This window comes from Spodoptera frugiperda, chromosome 22, assembly GCF_023101765.2.
Source record: "Spodoptera frugiperda isolate SF20-4 chromosome 22, AGI-APGP_CSIRO_Sfru_2.0, whole genome shotgun sequence".
Lineage (NCBI taxonomy): Eukaryota > Metazoa > Arthropoda > Insecta > Lepidoptera > Noctuidae > Spodoptera > Spodoptera frugiperda.
In genome coordinates, this window is record NC_064233.1 from 1823785 (window position 1) to 1849431 (window position 25647).

The window sequence follows — 25647 nt, forward strand, 5'->3', positions numbered from 1 at the left end:
TAACAAATGTTTACCATGAATACGAGGCTTAAGGAACGCCAGCGCCGCATTTAATATTACACGAACCATTTGGTACAACTTCTTAGCCCTCCAGAACTCCAAACCTATTTAATGTAAACACATGAAACTACGTGTGTTTCATTATTTCCTTATGACCAAGTCAAATCTTACCTACTTTAAGAACTCACATTTTAAATTACAAATTGTTATAGGTATCCAATAAAACATAGAAATAGTTTTATGCTTGTTCATAATGTTATTTGGTTCCTATAAATACAGTATACTTGGCACTCATTTAGATCTCCATTCTTTTTAACAACTAAGCATAGGACTAAGCTTCCCTTATTTACATTTATGTTTTTGATGGGATAGCTTGCTGACCCGGTGGCGGCCACTCGGTACAGAAGTATCCGCGACTCGCCACTTGTGGTCGCTACAACCCACACAAGAAGTATGTTATGTTTAACTGTAGGACCAGTTAAGAATCATTCCTGCTCGTCCACACTGCGGATGACTGGGAATGCTGCGTTCTGTACGTCTACGCTGTGGACGAACAGAACACATTATTCCCAGACGTCCACACCCCGTCATGTCACGTCTAGTCTTTCTTTAGAGTTAATACCCAGTGAACCAGGGTGTAAAATTAAAATGTGGAACATTCGTATGCGCATTTAGTATAAAACACGCAAGAACCTTTATTAACTCTTAAAGACTAGGCGTGAAATGACGGGGTGTGGACGAGCGAGAATGACTTCCAATTAACAATGGATGTAGTCAATGTTGCCGGCGGTGGTGTCTAGTCGTCTGTGTACTAATGATAGTTCAAGCGAATTTTCCGTGTTTGTGTCCATCGTAAGACAGTACAGCACAGATTATTATATGTAGCAGCGGTTTCCCAACATCGGTCGCTGACGCTCGCTCCCTATACTGTTACAAAAGAGGCCGAAGCGTGCGATAGCCACCGGTGGTTGCGGTCGGTGGCCCGTCTGCGACAAGCCTAAGTAAGATATGAATAAATTCTTTGTTTTTACCCGACTTTGCCAGAAGGAGGGTTATGTTTTTCATGTGACAAGCTAAAGAAGTATGTAAGGGTCGTAGGAAGCGCTCTGTAGTTTCTGTATACCATCAGATATTGCATGTGGTACGCTATCATGGAAATTTTGCCTCTTTGTTGCTGTGTTCACATAAACCACCTTCGCGGACGAAAGCCCCTAAGGGTCGTGTATAGTGAGGATGCGTGATACCACGCCCGACCCCTGGTTCATAAGGGATTCTAAAAAAATCTTTGGTTTGAAAACTGCAGCCTGATATGAGTGAGAAGGAAAACACATTACATATGTACATTTGGTTTACATCTCGCTCTGTAGTTTCTGTATACCATCAGATGTATGAATGTGGTGGAAGCTAAAGAAGTATGTAAGGAGCGTAGTAGGTGGCGCTCTGTAGTTTCTGTATACCATCAGATGTATGAATGTGATGGAAGCTAAAGAAGTATGTAAGGAGCGTAGTAGGTGGCGCTCTGTAGTTTCTGTATACCATCAGATGTATGAATGTGATGGAAGCTAAAGAAGTATGTAAGGAGCGTAGTAGGTGGCGCTCTGTAGTTTCTGTATACCATCAGATGTATGAATGTGATGGAAGCTAAAGAAGTATGCAAGGAGCGTAGTAGGTGGCGCTCTGTAGTTTCTGCAATATCCCATGGGACAAAGATGTGATAAATGTTTCAAAAAGGTAAAATAAAACACAAAATTAGCAAAATGAATGGCACATTTATATTTAATTAATATTATTCATTTTTATAATTAGACCTTTCTTGTAGTTATATTTTAATCTATGCATTTGAACAGGAAAAGGAAACAAATGCTCTATGTTACACAGGCTGCTGGGGTTGCCATTGACAAAAACAAAAATAAAATAACAAAAAAGCCTCATTTCGTGCACAATCTCCAGGATTATGGCATTGTCTGATAATTTGAACCATTCATAAGACGACCAGTTGCGAATAAATTACGGGCGAATGCGTACATATCAAAAAATCTTAAAATAGACTTATACAGTACGCATAGACAACAAATTATAGATAATTAATAATAATAAAAAACGTAATTATAGCTAAATGGAAGAGGAATCAACTAAACTAAACTAAAGGTCGACAGACTTACAACTAACGTAGTACTAAACAATATATTTTCCAAATGTTGCAAGATCGTCCGAGTTTGAGTAATTAAGTCAAATTATACATAGTTCATTGACAAATATATAATCATTGATCAAAGAATATACTCTATAATTATTAGCCCGAATAATTCTCAAACCGAAATCAATTTCATAATACATATCTTCAATTTGATCACACATTTGTCAAAAAACCATTTACATGATTAAAAAAATCAGTTTTTTATACAGAACAAACGAAAATACTTCATATTATATATATAATTAGAGAGAGACAGAGAAATAATTCGGTATTTTATATATTTATAGTCCATTGTCGAACGCAACCAAAGAAATGAGCAATTACTTTTAGCATTGTAAAATAAAAAATGGCGGATTTATAAAGTACATATAATTCATTATGGCCAGCATGAGATATTTCACTGATTGTCTAATTAGTTTCTGAAAAACTGAACATATTTTTTCAAAATATTTTTAGACACTGAAACTTAGCACTAACGAAAACTATCATACTCAGAGAAATTTAATTGTTACTTAAACTATTCCTTAGTAACGATTTTTTATCGAAAACAATTGCTAAGGATTGGGTTAAGTAACCATTAAATAACTCTGAGTAAGAATATGTTTCATACTCGTTCATTTTATATTATTCACTCTTTCAGAAACTAATTAGTTTATGATTAATTCAAATTAATATAAACATAATCAATTGTGTTGGTTTTATCGAAAAGAAATCAAATTTAATTATAATAATCTTATAAAGAGTCAAATCAAAAATACTGAGATATTTCAAACTCTAAAGCACAATTTACTTTCAAGAAAATTACAATTAAATTTGACATCTTTCCACAAAATATACACGATTCATGATTCAAGGGAAAATCAACCTTAAACCTATATAATACAGAGTACTATGTAGTTAGGACTAATAACTAAAAAATGGATAGATTTGAATCGGGCGTAAGCAGGCACATTGCAATTGAAATATCATTAGAATCCCGAATTTTAATAATTATTCAATTACAATGTACTTGAATTACTTTTAACGTCGAATTTTAAAGTGAATTACACTGAGTGACTGCGCAAATTTATGAGCAAAATTTGCGCAGCAGTTGCGCAAAAAAAAAACACATTTTTAAAAGAACTGGGTTAAAATCTCTCTCTTTTATACTAATTTAATTAGTCAATGTCATTTAGTTAACTGACTAAAAAATTCGACTAAGCCCAACACAGTCGAAACAACTAAAAATATTATACTATGCTCATTACATAAGTAACTATGACAGTACGTATAATAGTTGTTTCGAAAAATAATTGAATAATAATGTCATGAAATAATAACAAATAATAATAAAATAATAATTTAGTTCAAAGTTACGTCAGTATCGAATTATTAAGTCATTGAGCGGACTTCGTGTAAAATATACTTTTATTTTTGTAATAATAATATATACAAAATGGAATATTGATATTTCGATTTTTTAATTTACAAACTTGATGTAAAATTATTATGTCAAAATTAGATTAATCTTTATTTTCGATTAAATAAAGAATCTGATTTCATTACGTAAACCTGAATAATCAATTTTCCAAAACGAAAAAAAGAGAAAAATAAACGATATCATTTGCTATTTCTTCCGTAAGAGAGCTAAAGAAAGAAATACCAAATATAAAGTTTTATATAAACAAAAAAAAATATATAGCAAATAACAAATATAATATATAAAACTTATACAAAAAAATCCTGTATAAGTACATTCCAATCTCCAAGCGAAATAGCTACCGACAACATATTCTAAAAAAGAAATTAATAGAAGGAGAAAGAAATTATTTAATAATATTTAAAATAAAAAAATGTACGTACTATACTACGTAGATCTCATGGTGTGGCGTGTCAACATACACATAAGTTTAACTGTCAATGAGTTCACTGGAGTTTTAGTACAACGGATATTGATTAAGTACGTTTTCATAAGTTAGCAGCCATACATCTTTATAATACTTTACAATATTCGTAAAACTGTAAACTTTTAGTAACCAAAAACGATTTCAAATAGTAAGAAACACAATTACTATAATTATCACAATAAGTACTAAAATTTCATAAGTTTTTGTTTAAAACGGATCTCATACTAATTTTTTGTTAAAAGTCTACAATTTTACGAATTATTTTATTTTTTATAAACGCACCACTAGTTTAAGAGATGAGGATGGACAAACGAACAAACATTTATTGTCTAGCTTTTCAAAACTCAATATAAAGCGGTAGTGGTCTATGGCAGCAAAAGATTTACGATTAAAAATCAAAAATGTAATTTAAAAATATGTTTTTCCTTATTTCAATTATAACTATCATATAACTATATATGCTAAGTTAATATTTTACACAGATTATGTCTTTGGATATAAGACATAGTATTTTTCGTCTGATGTTTAAGTTTTTTATATAAAACTATTCTCTATATCTAATAATATACACACTTATGAAACTACAGAGTCCGGAAATTTTCACTACGCACTGCTGTTAACCGTTTGTTAAAATATTTCTCAGTTAAAATATCTTTGGAACTCATTTGTCGTGTAATTTAGTAGTTTGGTGTTAAAAGTACCAAGTAGTGACGTCACACGACAGTGTTACCCATTGTTAAGGCGGACTCCGATGTTGTCAGAGTATAAAATGGGTAGGTAACAAGAATTTTAATTGTGTAACTGTCGGTGGTTTTAAGTTGTATGTTAAAATCGAAAATTATGACTGCAATAGAAAAATAAAACTGGTTATAATTGCTGAGACATAATGACGTTAAAAATTATATTTGTAAATGGACCAAAAGTCACCCGATAAAGACAAAAGATTCATTTACAAATATAAATCATAAAAAACGTATGAGAGAGCTTTTAAACAGAATAAAAATATCGGTATTTTTAACACCAAACCACAGTCACTGGGTTACGAAAAACGTTGAATTTTCCATTAAAAAATATGAAAATTAAAAGTGTGTACTTATTTATTTATAATTAAAACCTTAAAAAAGACTATGGCGTCCCATTGGTAAGACAGTGGCCCATCCCTGATCAACAGGGTCGAAGAAATAATAATTATTATGAATAAAATGCAATAAAATTTGGTTTACACGCGTTTGTTAACAAACATTCCTATTTTAACATTCTTTGTTAACGATTGAGTAACACTGAGTAATTAACATTTAGAAAATGTCTTTTAGTTTAACTGTCATAATCTTTTTTGACATAGTATGTCAAATTATATGTCAATTAAACTAAAAGAAACTTAATGAGACATTTTACATTTTATTTAGTTTATCATACAGTTGATGTTTTAAGTTATCTATTAATTTTGATTTCCATGCTAGTTCATGCAAGATTTTTATCTTTTTATACAATAATTGAATTATTAAATCATCATAATCATATCATTTGGCGATAACTTATTTAAAGAAAGTTTAAAAACATCAAACTGTATATTAAAAATTGCCAAAAAATCAGTAATACAGTATTTCTTTTCTATTAAAAGTCACAGTAAATAAAATACAAAAAATAGTACCAAATTATTATTTTTATTAACCTCAAAATGTTACTCATACCAACTCACATGTTACTCAATCGCAACTCATCCAAACTCACTCTATGTGAGTTTTATCGCGTGTTCCACGGGCCGGTGCCGGCAGAGTCCCGGGTTCGGTGCTGTCGCAGTGCGTAGTTAGCGTGCAGCGCGTCGCTATTGCGGAGGGGGGCCTCCTGTGGGGGGTTGGCCTGGCAATTGACCCATGCCCTGTGAAACAAATTAAAAATATGTTATTGGAACATAAGACTATAGTTTTAATCAGAAAATAATAGGAATTATTATAATTTTATATTAATTGTTTTGATATAGGGGCAAATACGCGCCTATACCCGCCACACCAGAGCCACACCAGAAAAACCACCAGTGCATAAGTGACATTTTCTCTTCTCTTGAATGTTTAGAGTATAAGGTTTTTGCCAGTTTTTATTTATATCGGGTATTATTAATTTATATTTGGTCAGCTACAAGATTTAACGAAGTTGTTTGCCAAACCGAAATAAACTTTATCTTGGCTTGTTTTTCATACTTAATGGGATGGATTTTGGCCACTAGTTCGGCTGGTGGTGAGCGATGATGTGGCCGACGATGGAGAGAGATAGAGCCTACCTATGAGCAACCAAAAAAGGGAGAACGCTTCACGATCTGTCGTGTCATACTTGCTCAAGGCTTGTTTATAAGGTGCAATACTGACCGGCATGGGTTGGTAGTGCTGTAGGGGCGCGGGCAGCAACTTGGGCGCTTCCTCCGCCTTCTCTTCCTCGCGTCGCTTCAAACACGCCGCCTTCGGGTTCAGGTTGCGTTCTGAAGATTAAACAATTCATGTTATACCAGATATATACTGTTGTCACATAAAGATTTTTTACCGTGAATCTTAGAATTCAATAAGTACGGTAAAACGGGGTGAATAGAATTCGATGTGTGAATAGATAGAGAAGAAGGGTGAATAGATGTTGGGAAAATGTTCTAACATGTATTCACCCCATTCTTTTATCACTTTACTCTTTGAATTTTTTTCACCCCGTTTTATGGTACTTTAATTGTAACGCATTATTGCATTATTGTATACGACATTATGGTATATAATTTATTTTTCATAAAAGTTTGTTAGACAAAGCCAATTGAATCCAAATTGCGTTGAGTAATAATTCTTGATGAGACACTTTTAAGAACATTTGTATACTGCCTAACATGACACTCATTCACAAACATCTATTTCAAACAAAACAAATACTCATCACCACTCATCCAACACTCAACCAAACTCACTAAATACTAAACCAAACTCATTAAATACTCAACCCAACTCACCTCTGACTTGTTGCTCAAGCGTCATAATGACCTCGACCGCCATATTGAGTATCCCGAGCTTTGTCTGTGGCTTGTCACTCTTTAGGTGAGTCATACACATTCTGCCCAGCTCTTTAAGCGCTTCGTTTATATCTCGTATCCTTATCCTGAGGGGGTAGGCAGGGGTATTAGTGTTATATGTAAAGATAGTGCTGAAATGGCATGTGTATATTAAGTTGTTGTGCCTTACCGCCGTACTCACAGTAACTTAATGATTACTTAACCCAGTCCTTAGTAATTGTTTTCGATATAAAATCGTTAAAAAGGAATAGTTTAAGTTAAGTAATCATTAAATGTCTCTGAGTTTGGCATTTAGAATAGAGGTGTATTTTAAGTATAGATAACAGTAAAATAAATAATTTCAAAGTATATCAAAATATATTCAACCGTATTTCGTAAATAATAAGGTTGAATATGATTATAGAACATACAACTTAATATACACACGCTATCTTGTATGTTGATAGTAATATATGTATGTGTATAATTGCAGCACATTGCATAATAATACAAATTGATAATTCTACATGGGTCACAGTGTGTAAATTACCTGAAATAAAATAAGGGGGTTATTCACAAAACTAGTTTATATTATAAAAGTGATATTTTAACCAAAAATTTTTTTCTAACAATCAATGTTGGAATACATTCTAAAAGAATACGAGTCAAGTTTATTCTGAAATATGTAAACATAACTACTGTGATGAATTTTAACAAACAAAAGTAAACTTTGTAAAATGTTAAGTAACTACAGTTGAGATGCAAAGTTTGAATTAACTAAACAAATCACGGTTTACTCACGTACATAAATGGAGAAAAGCTCGTGTTTAATGTGTCTTACGATATTATTATAAAAGTTTGAATTGTTTGTAAATAAAATAATTAATCCTCTCTCATTATTAAATCTAACATTACAAAATTAAAATCTTTGCAAACTGTCTTTTCCTATTTCTCTGCCTTACTTACTCACTTTCTGACTAAAACTCTGCCAAACTCACTTTCTCGCTAAAACTCAGCCAATTTCACTCTCTTACCTTTCTCTCGCGTTGTTAGCCTGCCGCCTCTCTTTCTCTCGGAGCGCCTTGGCCTGAGGGTCCGCCTCGTCATCGCCTTCGTCCGCGGAGGAACAACTAGTACCCAGATTTGTGGGTTAGATTCGAGGCTATACATATGTATGTATGTTTGTTTGTATATAGCTATAGGTTTGGAGACGATGAAAATGTGTCATTTTTTTCTATTTATAATGGTTTTTTTTTATTATTAACTGTTTTTGATTATTTGTTATTAATGTTTCTTGGGGGAAAAGCTTTAAACAGAGAAGAGTGGAGGGATTGTAGGAGGGCCTTTGTCCTGCAGTGGAACGATCATGGCTGAAATCTAAATATAAGGTTTCTTGGAGAAAGGTGTGAAAAAGTTATATTTAAAAACGGAAAACTTAATAGTTTACATATTGACATTAGTTTTATTCTGTAAACTATATAATTTGTTTCCAGCTCAAAAACTGTTTTGAAAACAAGTTCCATTCTCTTATTACTATTATTATTTTACAAAATAGCTATAAAAACTATTAATCCTTTAACACGTTAAACGCCATGGGGGACACCAGGTGACCGACGTTAGCGGAGGATTTGCCTTCAACAGTTTTCTATTGGCAGTCAAAGACTTAAATATTACTATCTTAAATCCAAAGTATACTTTTACGTGCTCCACCGTAGGCCGCATCATCACTTACCATCAGGTGAGATAGCGGCCAAACGTCGACCCATTAAATGTTAAAAAAAAAAAAAAAAAAACTTTAAGATAAAATGATTACAATTTCCATCGCGTCCAAGCCCACAAAACTAGACCAACCTGCCCTCGTATCTATTTTACTAACAACTAAATTAAAAAATAATGAAAAGTACAAATACCCAGTGTCAGGAACACGTCGGCAGCGCGGGAGAGAGTTCTGCTTACCCTGTTTACTTAAATCTAGCGTAAAGATAACTATTTGAACGAACACACTTGAGCTTGAGTGAAGTTGTAAGGAACGAATGATGTGAACGATTGAATGAATGAATAAGTGAATGATTTAGAAGCGAATATTTACAAGATAGCCCACATAATTTAAATTAAAATATGAACTTATTATTAATTATGACTGTAAATGTTTTTTAAGTATTTAATAAGCTTTGCTTGCTTATTTACAAAATTAAAAATAAATACGTCTAGAATCAGAAAAAAGGTGGAATTGAAGTAAAAGATTTATTTCAGAATAATTCTGGAAAGTATTATTCAATTTTTTTTTTCAATTTTTTTGGGTGGATCGAACACATATAGTAGTTTAAAGTGTTTATAGATACATTAGGCGTCAAGGATTTGTGACCAGCTCCTCGATCACCGGTTTACTGCATAGATAGGGACCACTCGAAAGTATTATTCCATACCTTTATTAGAACTATACATTAATCGTTAAAGGAACCCGAGAAAATTTAACAAAATTCTTGTATAACGCGTATAAAAAGCTCAAGTGTGCCCATAAAATGAAGCGTGTATCCTATAACTAGAGATGGGCGATATTTCGGATAAATAAAAAAAATAAATAAAAAAAAAATCGCATAAGTAAACCGCATTTTTAGTTGATTTACGCCCGAATACTGAAACAACACTCAATTTTAAGTTGTGCTTAAATATCGTGCTATCTCTGTCATTTGCAAAGAATTTGTAGTGACAGAAATGCTTTTGAGAGCGGCCCAAAGTTGAGCGATGTTTGAGTATATGAACATTAGTATGCCTTACGATAATAATTATAAAAAGAAAAATCAGTATTTATCCGAAATATCGCCCATATACCTAGAACCGATTAATAAAGCAAATGACTGGATGATGTGTTAATATGAACGAACGATGAACAAGATTTCGTTAGCTATTTTCTTCCTAGAATAATATTTACAAGATTTTTTGGGATGAAGATAAAATAAGATTTGTAAATGTAACCTATTGAGTTTCTAGTTCGTTCTTCTTCATAGGAATCTACACTTTGGAACTGATATTATAACTAATACAATGTAATAATTGAATTGAAATAAATCCTTTTTGACTTTTTAATGCCAACATAATTATCTTTTTAACATCATGTAATATAATAATTTAATTTTGTAACAATGCGAAACTTTAATAGTCCACAACTATTACTTTATTAATTTAATTCATTAGGAAACAAATAGCTTCACAAGAGGACTGACCGACAGACAGATATTTTGTTTTCTTTATATTGTAATATTTACTTTAACGTTCAAAACTGCCTTCCCGGTCTATTAGAAATAAATAATTTTGACTTTGACAAACGCTAATATCAACATTTTAAAAATATTATTGTACAATTCATATTCAATATAAATTTTTATTCAAACCATCATGTTCACATGAACCAATATAGACTAAAATACTAAAATTTCCTAAAAAAACAACACTAAAAAAATGAAATATTCTGTAAAAAATCATTAACATTCTCAAACTACAAAACTTACCTCTCGCCTACCTAGGAGTGCCACACAAAAATGAACTTTATTCATATAGAAAATAAGGTATAAAAATAGACAATTGTACACACTGTGACCCAGTTAGAATGGCGTGCTGAAACTATAACACAATGTTAGTATATTATGTACAGATATATATGTATATATATGTGATAGGGGTGAGACTTCTAACCCGTTAAGGCTGAGTACTACATCTAATTTTATCGACAAAAAAATAATATGAGGGGTTGAACCCCCAATTGAAAATCTTGAAAAACAGCGATTTTTTCGGTAAAAATAATTCAAAAATGATATTTTTTTCTTACCAAAACATTATCAAACATGAAAAAAGTAATGAATTAGTTAGCCAAGGTTATTAGCTACCGTTTGTCGTTTTTTTTTGTTTCTACGACGCATACAACCTTTGATATCACATAAAGTAAAAAAAATTAAAATAGCCATAATTTTTAGGGGGAGGGGGTTCAACCCCCCATATTATTTTTTTTGTCGATAAAATTAGATGTAGTACTCAGCCTTAACGGGTTAGAAGTCCCACCCCTATCACATTGTATATGTGTATGTATATAGACTGTGACATGTATGTGTGTAGTAGGACTGAAGTATCTAAGAACATTATCGATGAGGTAAAGAAAATTCAACCGTATAGAAAAGTGTTTAAGATATGTTATTGAATAATAATCATATTTTGCTAAGGTAAAAAAGATTAAAATGAAATGTAATTAGATATTTCAGTCAAGAAAGACCCCGTATCTTTGGTGGCGTCCATTAATCACGTGGGGTAAAATTAGGAGATTAGAAAAAAAAACATATTAATATTTTTACGTTTCCGTCCAACGCGGTAAAACGGGGTGTAGTGTGGATCTATTCTACTTTCTAATCCATAAAAGAGTATACAAATTATAATTCTAAACTTTAATCAAGTCAGATATTTTATAAGTGGACAGACGTGGTTTTACAAGTGGGTTATTATTTTATACGTATAAAAAAATACGTGATATCGAGTGGGGTTGGGGGGGTTAATCTAAAACCTCACCATATACAGTGAAACCTCGTTAAGTGAGACATCAAGGGACCTTCAAATTGGTATCACTTATAGAGGTATTCCACTAACCCAGTGTCTCAGATAACCAGGTATAAATAAACATTTGTCTCATTTACAGAGGGTTCTATTAATGGAGGTGAACATACGGGTTATTTCACATAAAGAGGTGTGATTCTTAAATAAAACAATGTGTTATGTGCACATTATAAATGAATAAGAATAAGTAAATCAACAAACAAAACGATGTTGTCTCAGTTACTGAGGTTTACGCATTAAAATTCACTTGCTGTCTCAGTTATAGAGGTAATTAAGATGATAAATCGAAAGAACGAATCCCAGATATAGAGGGTTGTTTGTCCCACTAATAGAGGTAATTCAGTGCCAATGGGTAGGGACCTCAGTATGAGTTCCAGTTGTGGAGTTTTCTCACTTATCCAGGTCCCACTTAACCAAGTTTCACTGTACCACCAAGGGGGAAGGTCTAAAATATACTAAACAAAAACCTTACGTGATTAAAAGACAGTATATTATGTACGTGATGGCAAACAAACACATAATTTATGTATATAAAAAACCATAAATAGGAAATACCACATAATTTATAGAAGATTTATTTTTACAAAAGAGAAGTATATATGACGATGATAATATGTGTTCACCATAGTACATAAAGCTTATGTGAATTTCCATGTAAAAGTATGTATGTATATATAGGACGAAAGACAAATTTCTAATACACTCTTTTTTACGCAGTCGGGTAAAATATTGCTAAGTATTATTAAAGTTATAAAACTACTGGATTAAAGTAAAAATTCGAAATGTATGTTTTGTCTTTCGTTATAAAAATTGGATTTTAAATCCCAAAATTATCATTAAAAAGGAGACATTAATGATAATTTTGGGAATTAAAACATAAAGTGTGTATACGAATTAAAGTATAAAGGAACATGTTATACGCTGCCAATTTGTTTAAGAAAGTCATATTTATAAAAATATCACAAATAAAAATGTATCCATATGTACTATGCGATTAGATTCTAAGAATAAAAATTCAATAAACCGGTAATATTATGAAACTACGTATGTATACGTAGACGAAATAGAATATCGGCAAAGTGAATTTATAAAATGAAGTTACATTAATAAAGTAGCATTCTGATATTTTTTAAAGTCCGCCTGGTATTTTCTTTTCTTCCAAAAAAATAAGCTTTCAATGGTACGTTAATTTGAAATATCTTGTGACGTCACAATTTACTACATTTTATACGGTAACCTGACGTAACGACCTTCTACTACTAAACTTATACGACAAAATAATAAAAATATTTTAAAATTATGTAACTGATGGACTAATTATTAGATGTTTAATTTTCATACTCTGTTTACTACTCCATTTGTATAATAGGCTACTTTCCTACTAGTCAAATTCAATACTATTTTCGAAACGTCAAAAACGATATTTTCTATGAACTTTGTATGAAATAGTGCGTTATGACGTCATACGTTATTGACGTCAAATAGCAGACTTATTTCTAGAAATTTAGCTAGAAAAAATCGAAAATTAAATAGTCCATCAAATTTATGAATGAGAGTGTGATTATTTTTTAATATTTTATTGTATTGAAAAGTTGTAATAATTTATTTTTGACCGAGGATAGTACCCAATTGGCAGCGCACAACAAACGCTAGGGGTAACAAACCGCACCTCTCTCTAACATTGTTAGCCTGTCGCCTCTCTCTCTCTCGCGCCGCCTTCGTGTCGGGGTCCATATCATCTTCATCAGCAGACGAACAGCTGGGCATTGCAGGGTTGGTCGAGCTTTGAGAGGATCCACTTGTATCACTTATATAACTCTTATTATAGCATTTTTAATAGTCATAGGAGTCACTTATATACATATGACTCTTATGGCATTTTTATAGTCATAGAAATATCTTATATATGACTCCTATAACTTATTCTAACTGATACTGACTTTTAGGTGTGATGGGGTAGGGGGTTTTAGGGGGGGGGGTTAGATAAATGGTTTAACAGGGTTGTCAGCACAGTCTAGTCGATTGGTAGCGTAATTGTAGATGATTATATGACTTTATTTGAATATTATACAATAATGTATAATTTAAAGAAATTTTAAATATAATCTAGTGTATAAAACGTTTATTTTACTATGTATATATGTATACATATGAATATCATCTGCAATTACTGTTTATACATCGTTTATTAAGCATTAGACAGTATGAAAGTGTATATGAACCTTTAACATGGCTTGAAACTAGTCGAGTTCCTCGTCAAACAAATACGTGAGTAAGCCGATAACAAATAATAATTAATTTAGTATGTCTCACGAAAGTTATAATACAAAAACAATATTAATTAAAATATTTCCACATTAATTTTAATTAATGTTAAATATGGACCAATGTGTAGCCTTTGTATGGCTTTTACATATGAGTTAAATATCTAATGCTGATAATAAACAAGGTAACCAATCGACTGGATATATAAAACTATTAGATTAATCTAAAATAAGTGATGCAAGTAGACATCTCAAATGTTAGAGCAATCTTAACTAAATACTTTCTATATACTAAGTATAGATGACAGCACTATAGCTGGGTTTTAAAAATTATGTATACCTATTTGAAAATACATATCTGTATCTGCTAATCAGAGTCAAGTTGAATACACTTACAGATATGTCAAAAACTAAACTTTTCTATTTGAATTTTGTATGAAATACCAATAAATAATGCTATTTAACGCAAAAATATGATGACATCATAGGTTGTTCATTTATTTTTTTTAAATTAGCTAGAAATAATTCAAAAAATAATTATATCTTCAAATGAATGAATTATGAGGAGTAAAGAATTTCTAACCGAAACCACCCAATTCAAAATTGTTTTGTACCAAGCTAGCTATAGTGTTGCCATATATATCCATCCATCCACTATTATTGTCAATGTAAACGTCACAGCAGTAAGATGGTCATACTGCATAAATGTATACTTGACGTGATTTCTTGTTAAAATTGTTGTATATACAATATATTGTTAGATTTATATTGATTTACTAAATATTTTGATGGTAGGTAACTTTAATAAAATAACTTCAAATATACATTGGCGACTACAATTTATATATGAGAGATATATTTTCCCCATTCATCGTATAAATAAAAACAAATATATGATCAACATAAGTAGTAGTAGTAGTAAAGTACCGCTCGCTTTAGTAACATGTAACACATTGCACGGTAGGCGCCGTGCAATGTGCAGCGGTTTGAATTCCCGCACGGAGTAACTCTTTGTGTGAACCACAAATTGTTGTTTCGGTTTTGGGTGTCATGTGTAAGTGAACTTGTATGTTTGTAAACGCACACACGACACAGGAGAACATCCTGCAGTGGGGCAATATATCATTTAAATAATGGAATGTGGGCGGGAATCGTTAAAATTTTGTGTTGTGTTGGGTGGTGCTTATAAAACCACCCATGTCTTGTCATAATGGAAAACAACCATCTATGTCGGTTTCAACTACGGCGATTGGGCTCTTTTATTTTTTATTTTAAGAGCTTTGGACTTTGGTGTTGTCTTTGTAGAATATACAAGGCAAAAATTACTTTATACAATGAACAGGGAAACTTGTCTCTCAAACCTCACTCACTTTCATACATATACTATGTATAAATATATAATGACTAATACATAAGATACTCACTATCGCCTCGAACGTTTGCTGTTCGGCGGTTTGTTCGCGAGCGCGTCCGCTGACCCTGACGATGACGGCTTCGATTCCACGCCCGAGTCCGGTGGCTCTTTGCGTTTCTCTGTAAATATAGAAAATAGTTTAACACCCGAATACTGAAACGCTACTCAAATTTAAGTTGCACTTAAATCTCGTGCTATCTCTATCATTTACAAAGAATTTGTAGGGACAGAACTATATTGTATTTGACCCTATGTGATGGTATTATAAATATTATGCAATACTAGCTTCAACCAGCGACTTCGTCCGCGTTCCCGTGGGATAAAAATGACTTAAGTGTTATTACAGACCATAATATACCCCTGTTTCAAATTTCATCCCGATCCCTTCAGCCGTTTTCACGTGAAAGAGTAACAAATAAACAAACATACAAACTTTTGCCCCGATTCCCTAACAACCTTAAAGTTAAAATTCCTAACCCCCAAAAAACAGGCAACGCACTTGTAACGCCACTGGTGTTTCGGGTGTCCGATTGTTGGATGTTTGTCCGGGTGGGCGATTGCTTACCATCAGGTGATTCGTCTGCTCGTTTACCATAAAAAATAGCGTGATAATGTTCTATGTGATATGTATAAAAATAATAATGAATGAATATACTGACTAGTATTGGGAAGTACGTGGCGCTCCATCTTGACGGGCGGCTCCGATTGCAGCAGCGCGCCCCCCACTCCCAGCCGGGACACTGCCGCTGTACGGGGACAAAGTTAGGTTTTTTCAATATGTTTACGTGAGTAAACCGTAATATATATTTAGTTAAACTAATATATATTAAGATATGACTTTACATATAACCATCTATGGATGATTTTTCCCCCCTCATATAACCATATTCTCTTTTTTTTTTCTCTTTAATAAAATATTCTTATATTTATTCCCCAATTAGATAAAATGCTTTCTATTATACGTCTAGTATTATATCCCATGCATTGCTCTTGGTACACCCTCTCAGAAATTCTATTGGCTTTCCATCATGACGTTACTGGGAAGCCTCTGGCTTCCCCCCTTACCTGGCGGCTGATGATGCAGGTCCTGCGGGTAGAGGTCGGGCGCCTCGGCGTGGTTGCGCAGCACGTTGATGGCGTCGTCCAGCCGCTCCTCCATGCGAGCGCCCTGCGTGTACGCATACACTCACTTCACTGTGTCTTTACTTATATGTAAATGTATAAATATAAATATATTATACTAGCTACTGCCGCGCGGTTTCACCCGTTCTGCTTAGCTCCTATTGGTCATAGCGTGATGTTTTATAGCCTATAGCCTTCCTCGATAAATGCACTATTCAACACAAAAAGAATTATTCAAATCGGACCAGTAGTTTCGGAGATTAGCGCGTTCAAACAAACAAACAATCAAACAAACTCTTCAGCTTTATAATATTAGTAAGTATAGTATAGAAGTATAGATAAATATATAACTAGGGACCGGCCCCAGCTTCGCATGGGTGCAAAGGTGATATATTATACATGTATTATACATATACTTCCTCTTGAATCACTCTATCTATTAAAAAATACCGCATCAAAATCCGTTGCGTAGTTTTAAACATTTAAGCATACAAAGGGACATATGGACAGAGAAAGCGAATTTGTTTTATACTATGTACTATATGACATATAACCTATGAGATAAATGAACTATAAAATCAGCCAGCTACTGGTCAGTAGGCTGCGCGACGTCGCCGCGTCTGCGCACGCTACTCATGATGAAGAGTCCCTCTGTGACTCGAAATTAGTAGAGCTTTTCTCCATTAATATCGTAAAAATATCTCAATTTTGCGCACAGCTTGTAGTTGAATGAAATGCGCAAAAAGTTATGTAGAACAGATTAATATTATACAGAAAATAATGCATTGTATAACTTCACAAAGGTAGGCACAAGATGTTTATTACAGAAACATATTTAAGACTAAACTAAATAGGGAACATACCAGTTATATTTAAACATAGTAACTACGTATAATTTTATAAAAACACATACAAAAAGCGTATAATTCAACATACAGTAAAACCATGCCACGACAAATACATACAAATATATAGAAATATCATACATATGTACACACTAACAATCTATATACCTTTGCAAGAAAGAGACAGATTCATGTTTCTTCTACTTTTTAATTTGCGTTAAATGTTGTTGTCTCTTTCTTGCATAGGTGTAGGTAGATTTATTTTTTAATTTAAGTAAGCAATGTTTTATTCTTATGTGCTGTGGGTTTTTTATGATATAAGATTATAATTGTATTGTTTCTGCGTACCCCAACCAGAGACAATATGTATATAAGTATGTATATACTATCTAAAAATATGAATATAAAATAGTTTCTTAATTTTTATAATAGAATTCAATTGGAATTATTTTTAGACCAGTTTCTTACTTTGAGAAGTACAGAAATATAAACCCTCTTACTTTATTACCCTATTACTTTTTGAATTTTAGTAACCTTACTAGGCAACATTACGCCTTTTATCCCCGAAGGGGTAGGCAAAGGCGCACATTACGGCAGCTAATGCCGCTGTACAATGTACACCCACTTTTCACCATTTGTGTTATAAGTCCCATGTAATAGGGGGTACCTATTGCCATATACCGGGCACAATTCCAGATCCGTACTAATACTGAGAAGTTTCCGATATTTAGTAGCCTTATATATATATATATAAAATTAAATGAATAAGGCGTCGTTCATTCACATAACCAGACAAAAAATCCCGACAAACAATTCAAAAATCCCGATTCTTTTTATACCCACACCCACAGCACAATAGTAGTTGGTGTAGCATGAACATATACTCACACAGTCGGTATGCTCTCGAAGGAACACCATCGCCTCGTCCAGCTGTCGCTGCTCCGCCGGCGCGCCCTAACCAAGCCACGGTCAGCGGGGGGCGGGGACTCGCCACAGACACGAGATACAGGGGGGAGGGGGATGGGGGACTGATATCCGTGAATTATACAGATTTTTAGTACTTCCGAAACTGTTTTGTTAGACAACCGATTTTACCATTTTAAAATATGGTAGACAGGGTTTTAAGTAGACTTGTAAAACTAAAGGACGTACTCGCTCAGCACAGAGTTATTAAGAGGGAAGCATTGATGTTTTTAACACAAATATTGTGACTTTTAGTTCCTTTTGGATAAGAGAAACGTGGATTACACGTAGAAAAAAAATTATTGCAATATTTTGGGATGAAATTTCGCGCATATCGTTAAAAGGACAGGAATCACGCTTAATCTAAAATCGCGCGATACAGCGGACATTTTAATAATCTCTTATTAATCTAAGAAAAAAACAGTTCATTCAAAACAGCCAATCGAAATAAAATCTACCAAAAAAATGCACACTAGGTTTTTTTTTCAAAAATCTACCAAACTACACACTATTAAAAAAAACTCAAGTCTATGGCTAGTCCTCACTCCTCGCTATTAAACACAACATAAAACACAAAAATTTACACAAAAAACAAAATGTATTACGAACATTTTTCGACACTGGCAATACTTGAAAACAAATGTCAATGTCAAATTATGAATCATTGCAAAAACGACTTTATTTGTTGAGTTTAAAGATCGATTTTTGTTCGTATTACATTTCAAAAAATATTAATTGAAACAAAAAGAAAAATGGTAAAAATCCAAAGCTTCAAAGTAGTTTATGAACAAAACAAAAAATTACGGGGAAATTTGTATAAAATTAGTAACATCCATGCGATAGGTAACATGCTTAGAGTACAATTCTCAAAAATGGCAATTATGTTATGAATTCATGATTTTGGTCAAGTTTATCTGTTGTCAAATTGTTCTATACACAAAAAGTTGTTTGTAGGTAATTGGGTCTATCTTGATATTCATACGTTTCTAGAGGGTTCGAAACGAGAAGTTTCGATCTTGTGAAATGTAGAACAAACTCATACTAAGCTCTCAATACCCTCATGGTCTCAATTTAGTGCAAGAGAAAATCTCCACAAAAAAATAATCTTTGTATTATTTTTTGACTTTGCACGAAGAACCAAAGAAGTGATTTTTTGTAGTATTTGTTTTCCTTTTGTAATATTATTTTTAATGATAACTGATAAATGACAATGGCAACATTAGATTTACTTGATTAAAAAAAGCAGGCCGCATTACAATTGTATTCTAAAATGTTCACATGAGTCCCTCTGTGACTCGAAACTAGTAGAGCTTTTCTCAATATATTTATGTGAGTACACCGTTATTTTTAGTTAATTTAGTATGCCTCACGACAATTATTACAAAAATCTAGTTGTAACGTCACGCCCTTTATCCCCAAAGGGGTAGACATAGATGCACATTACGGCACGTAATGCCGCTATACAATATACTCCCACTTTTCACCATTAGTTGTTATAAGTCCCATGTATAGGGTGTTAAAATTGTAGTTAATTAAAAATTTTGTAGAACGTTTGACTACAGATAAAATTGACCATCAACTATCATGAATTCCAAAACATATTATGTATTATTTAGGAATATATATGTGACTAACTTCCTTCTCCATCGCTTTGTTCGCGCTATTGTAAAATGCTGGCTAAAGTCGAGCAGGCAACACTTGTATATGTATCAATATAATATATGTATGTATATGTATAGGGACCTTATTTATATACAGTGGGGGTGAAGATATCTGCGGCTGTGTGGAGGTTTAGTTTTACATTGAGATTTGCTTCATTTTGCTCATTTGTTTTTTAAAGCAAGGACTCATGAGACATTTAAACTATACATCACCTTAAAAAAGATCAAAATTACTAATTGTAATGGCCGTCTTGTAGATTATTTTAAAATAATTATATAATAGACACGTATTTTTTATTTTCTTACGGAAACAAATACTTTCGGAGATATATCGATTTGTAATAGCGCGTGACGTCACTTCTAGGTACATTTTATACGAAGAAATGACGTATTTGCTCCCATCACAAAACTTTGATTCATTTTATCTAAGTATTCTTTATCTTGATATAACAAAATTAAGAAAATACGTGTCAAATATTTCTCATACCCCGTCATACATCACACTTGATGTTTATACACTTAAAACCCGTAATATATAAAACTAAACTCCACACAACCACAATACTATCACTCCAAGATCTAGCAAGACGTCTGGGCAGCACGGTACTCACCATTCCAGTGGGCTGGAACACGGGCATCGGCGCGTGGTGGCCGTTGGGTAGGACGGGCGCCGCCAGCGCGTGGGGGGTCGACGCCGACGGAGGGGACGACACCCCTGATGATACCCAGTTTGATTGCTGGAATGCGGGGTAAGGGGGATTAGTGAATTATTTTTTTTATGTGTTACGTACACAATGTTGCTGTGTTTTATCTAGTAGATAACAGTTCTGAATGCTCAAGTAGCTGATTACGTCAAACTACGATTTTATCTTGTATCGTGTTTTTAAAGAAGAATTTGTAAATCAAACAAAGACTTGCTCCACGCGGGAATCGAACCCACTACACTTTGCTCGGCAGTCAGTTTCCCAGCAACTGTGCCAAATGTGCAGTCATTCGTTTGATACCTCTCTGGTGTTACAGGGGTCCTTAGGCTTACCATCACTAACTACTAATAGTAACTACTAAAAAAGATACATGAGAAGCTTTTTAGTAATCCCCACCTGCCCATTGTGGTGATGATGATGGTGCGCGGTATGTTTGAGCGGGGGGTAGAGCCGTGCGTGTAGCGGCGGGGGGGAGTGCACGGGGGTGGAGGGGGACGAGCCGTACGACGACAGGCTGCCCGCTGCCTCCGCGCCGCCCACCGCGCCCACCGCCGGGGTCGTGCTCGCGCCGCCGTACATCTGTCGACATTAATGTTAGATTGTTTAATAAAAGAAGAAATAAAGAGACAGAGTGAGATAGAGAGAGAGAGAGAGAGTAATGACAGTAAATATACTGGAGTGATACCACAGCCTCACAGAAACATCGGCGTGAAACAATCCTTGCGTTGTGTTTCGTTGTGTGAGTAAAGTTACCGAAGGCCCAATCAACCCTCCCCCATTCTTCCCAAAAGGCCGGCAACGCGTTTGTATCGCTTTTGGTGTTTCGGGTTTCCATGGGCGGTGACAATAGCTTACCATCAGATGATCCGTCAGATCGTTTACCAACTTATACCATACAAAAAAATTATCTGCTCATTTATACAAAAAAAGAAACTTAAACTTACAGGCTGTAAAGGCGGCTTGGCAACCAGCATGGGGTCTGTAGGCGAGTGGTGGGGCGCGGCCGCCCTGAATGAGGACATCGGGGGCAGGGGGAGCTCCGCCCCGCCGCCGCCCGCCTCGCCCACAGGAGCACCCGCTATACCTGGAACACAAGGTAGATGGCGTTAGAAAGACTGCAGAAGATCGCAGAAGATTGGGTTGTAGAAGACCAGTTCATAGGTAACTAGTGCATAAAAGACCAAGTTAGAGCCAACCGGTTCGTAAAAGACCATTTCAGAGGCAATCAATTAATATAACATCACTTATCAATGATTCGTTTAAAGAAGTTTCAAGAATTAATATTAGTAGCGAAAAATATGGGACATTCTAATATTTATATTATTTCTTCTCAAAAGACCTTAAAAGACTAAATGTTGATTTGATTAGTCTCGTATTGTATATCACGGCCATATTAACATATCATGTAGACAGTCAAATTCTCAGAGCCTCTATAACAGATTGTCATTTGGCATCAGATTTTTTGTAGTGGCTCTGAAGCCCTTGCTTGACTCAGTTAGAGAAAAAAGGTCTTTTAAAGCATTAACTGAAGGCAAATCCTCCGTTAAGCGTCAATCACTGGTGACTAGTATTTTTTTAGCCAAGGTCCTAAGGTCTAGCCAGGATCTACAGTAGATACAACCACGAAAACACCGGAACACTGAAGTCCGGCGCGTCCCAGGGACATGAATGACTGTCTTGAGAAGAAAGACCTATTATAAAAAAATCCTTGATCAGCTTACCTGGCGACGTAGCATAGGGGTCGTGCTGGTAGGCCGGCGGCGGCTGGTAGTAGGGCGCGCCCCACTCACCGCCCGCGTAGTACTCCTGGTACGGAGCCCCGGCGCCCGCCCCCTTGGGGGACGCGTACCGGCTCGGCGAGTCGTGCCCGAACTCATCGCTGCCGTACTGCGGAAGACAAGAGAAGATACGGTTAGTTTTTGTATATGGTTAGGTCTTTTTTAAGTAGAAGACCATTTTGGTCTATTATTTATCGGAATTGTATTCGTGTCTTAAGGTCACGGAGGAGGATCGGAGGATCACGGAGGATCACGTCCAGTATAAGTGGTGTAGATAGTAACTTAAATAAAATAATCACACTAGAAATCGTAAAATGGAAGATCCACGTACATTTCTTTTTGTTTATACCACGACGGTAGCAAGAAAGCACACGGCACACCTGATGGTAAGTGGTTACCGTGGCCTATGGACGCTTGCGACACTTGGGGCATTACATGCGTTTTGTGATCCTTTGAGTTCGCTAACCAATATGACATGACTGCAGAAAGATAAGGAACTAAGGACCAACGTAATATCATTATTATTATGGAGAAGAACGAGCAAGAAACTCAATGAACACTAATTTCCCATCAATACAACAATTTAATTTATCCCCTCGAAACAAATCATCACAAAGGTCATTGAAATTCGCTAAAAACAATAAATAAAACATTATCATACAGAGATAACATTAAAAAAACTGCATTAAAATGTAACACGAGATTGATAGACAACCTGTGAGGCGGCCACAGATTATACAATATTAACGAGACGCCATATTTAAATATTTATACATGTCTCTGACAATTTTGACAGCTGACCGCCTAGACGCAGATTTGATTAACAAAATTGTAACTATTGTTAAATGTATGAGGATCTGTCTCCTGACGTGAGATTATGGCATAATTGGTTGAGTTTAATATAAGCATTTAGCATAGGCTGAGGTGCACACACATATTAAGTGGAAATAGCATATAAAATCATTTTTAACTTGAGTTATAGGTGGTCTATCGAATGTTAGTTCCTCGTTCTCAGCAAACGCAATTGTGACTTCTTACGGTTTACATTAATAAACAATCCAATCCAGAATCTTACTACCGCACTCTTTAATTATTACTTAAACTGTTCCTTAGTAATTTTGTACAGAAAACAATTACTAAGGACTGGGCTAAGTAACCAATGATTATGAGTATGGTGGTTAGAGTTTTTGTCAAAATCTTGGATCGATCCAAAATGTTAACAGGTAACAGTTAACTAATCATACCAAATATATAATCAAGAGTTTAATATACAAAACATAAAAATCGCTCGCATTTTTATTTATGTGTCTGAAAATAGTAGGTTTAAATATGACAAAGACAACTATTTCCTTTCGACGATACAGGCAAAGCCAAAGTTTGAAGTTACCCTAAAGCTATGTATTGCAAAACCTAGTGTTCAAATTAAGATAACCTTAAAATATAGGACTATTGTCGCTAGTACCTGAACAATAGGGACCAAGTCTTAGTCATTGCAGTCGGGAGTAATTCAGCCGATATGATGACTAATTCAATTATTGGAAACCTATATTTGGATCGCCTTGAACTGAACTGATCTTAAGGAAATATTACAAAAACTGTATTAATATAGGTAGAGTAAATAATGTATTTTTAATTGCGGTGTTTTACACAGTTATTCTTTAAATATTTGGTAGTAATAAGTTCTGGGAAAGTTCTTGTAGTTCCTGAATCGGAAAAGCAATTTTTGATTTTCAAATGTATTCATAATAGGAATTTGGTGTAAAACAACAACAACAGCCTCTGATTACACGATGAAAACTGGGTTTTAAAAACCTCCTCACTGGGTCTTAAAGCCCGTATTCCTGTGGGATAAAGAGTAGCCTAAGTCTTATTGTAGACCACAATCTACCCCAGTTCCAAATTTGATCCCGATCCTTTTAGTTGTTTTGACGTGAAGAAGTAACAAACATAAAAACATTCGCATTTATAATATTTTAATGGATAAATAACTTAATTCAGAGTGAGGAATCATCTTAATTATAGGTTCGATTCTCTGAATTGTACGTTAGTAATATGCGAGAGTGCTCAAAGTACCTACAGTAGCAAAGTACATGATCCAAAATGCGTCACTGTTTTTATTTAGTAATTTCGAACTACATACCAAAAGTAAAGTATTTTATTCCATATAATAAGGAATGAGTCTATTGCCATATACCGGGCACAGTTCTAGACTGTCCTGTAAAACAATCAGATCTACGTAAAATGTGTTTTGTTTGACCTAGGAATCAAACCTAAAGCAGCCAACAGCCAAAGGAGTAGATAGGTATAGTTCTTACTAATATTAGAAATGCTGAAATCTGTATGTTTGTTTGTTACTCCACAACGTCACGCCTTTTTATCCTCGAATGGGGTAGGCAAAGGTGCACATTACGGCGTAACGGCAAACCGCATGGCACGGCTGAAGGAATCGAACGAAACTCATCGAAATAAATAAACATGGTAAATATCCCGTCATAAGTTCTAATGTTAGTGTTAGTGACCATGTCAGTTTAAAAACTTATATGAAGGAATCAAGACGAAATTTGGAATAATTTTTAGTATGGTCTCAAATAAATAATATAATACCAGTAATTTTTCACACTAATACTAAGAATGGAAGCCAAAATTAAAAAAAACTGGTCTAAAAACGGCCAAGTTAGATTTTTCAAATCCTTTATTAAGGGGATATCATCCCTCCCACCCCACAACCCTAACAAACAGCCCACGGCAATTACCAAAGCACGCAGTCTATCAGGTATCGAGACATTTCATAAACCATCTCCGTGTAAGTATCGGCGCACAACCGCGCACAGTCGCGCACCTGGCGCGATACCGGTCGCACTAATTGTAACACCATAACGGACTAACAAAGGGACAGGTCGCAAGTGTGCGCCCGATCTTAGCCAATTGCGACAGATGAGAAAGTCTTTGTGATTACGATTATTGTGTCGCGAATTTGGTATCTTTGTAATTGTTGTTTGTAGAAAAGGTATCTTACTAGTATTATAAATGGAAAAGTTTGTGAGTTTATGTGTTTGTGGCGGCGTGGTTTCAATCACTCTGCTCGGCTCCTATTAATCGTAGCTTGATGTTTTATAGCCTATAAACTTTCTTAATAAATTGACTATCAAACACAAAAATAATTATTCAAACCAGTACAGTAGTTTAGGCGTAAAG

The 25647-nt window shown here is 34.3% G+C and overlaps 2 protein-coding genes across 7 annotated transcripts in view; one reads left to right on the forward strand and one right to left on the reverse strand.

Moving 5' to 3' along the window:
* The window catches only part of LOC118279740 (nucleolar GTP-binding protein 1), a 132104-nt gene that overhangs the window by 16748 nt on the left and 89709 nt on the right, over window positions 1–25647 (forward strand). The gene's annotated exons all lie outside the window — the stretch shown is intronic.
* Window positions 1750–25647, reverse strand: part of LOC118279742 (protein daughterless) — a 123894-nt gene continuing 99996 nt past the window's right edge. For 3 of the 6 annotated variants that reach the window (XM_035599473.2, XM_035599472.2, XM_035599467.2), the window contains 12 exons: window positions 22396–22561; window positions 21619–21758; window positions 21071–21253; window positions 20582–20707; window positions 18235–18300; window positions 16445–16547; window positions 16039–16125; window positions 15390–15498; window positions 13371–13484; window positions 7064–7209; window positions 6447–6556; window positions 1750–5962 (listed from right to left, as the gene is read on the reverse strand). In XM_035599473.2, coding sequence (XP_035455366.1) covers window positions 5909–5962; window positions 6447–6556; window positions 7064–7209; window positions 13371–13484; window positions 15390–15498; window positions 16039–16125; window positions 16445–16547; window positions 18235–18300; window positions 20582–20707; window positions 21071–21253; window positions 21619–21758; window positions 22396–22561 — 1404 coding nt within the window. In that variant the 3' untranslated portion in view covers window positions 1750–5908. Of the gene's footprint in view, window positions 5963–6446; window positions 6557–7063; window positions 7210–8136; window positions 8233–13370; window positions 13485–15389; window positions 15499–16038; window positions 16126–16444; window positions 16548–18234; window positions 18301–20581; window positions 20708–21070; window positions 21254–21618; window positions 21759–22395; window positions 22562–25647 lie in introns of all 6 variants that reach the window. The other 3 variants (XM_035599469.2, XM_035599470.2, XM_035599471.2) reach the window with 3 other exon arrangements.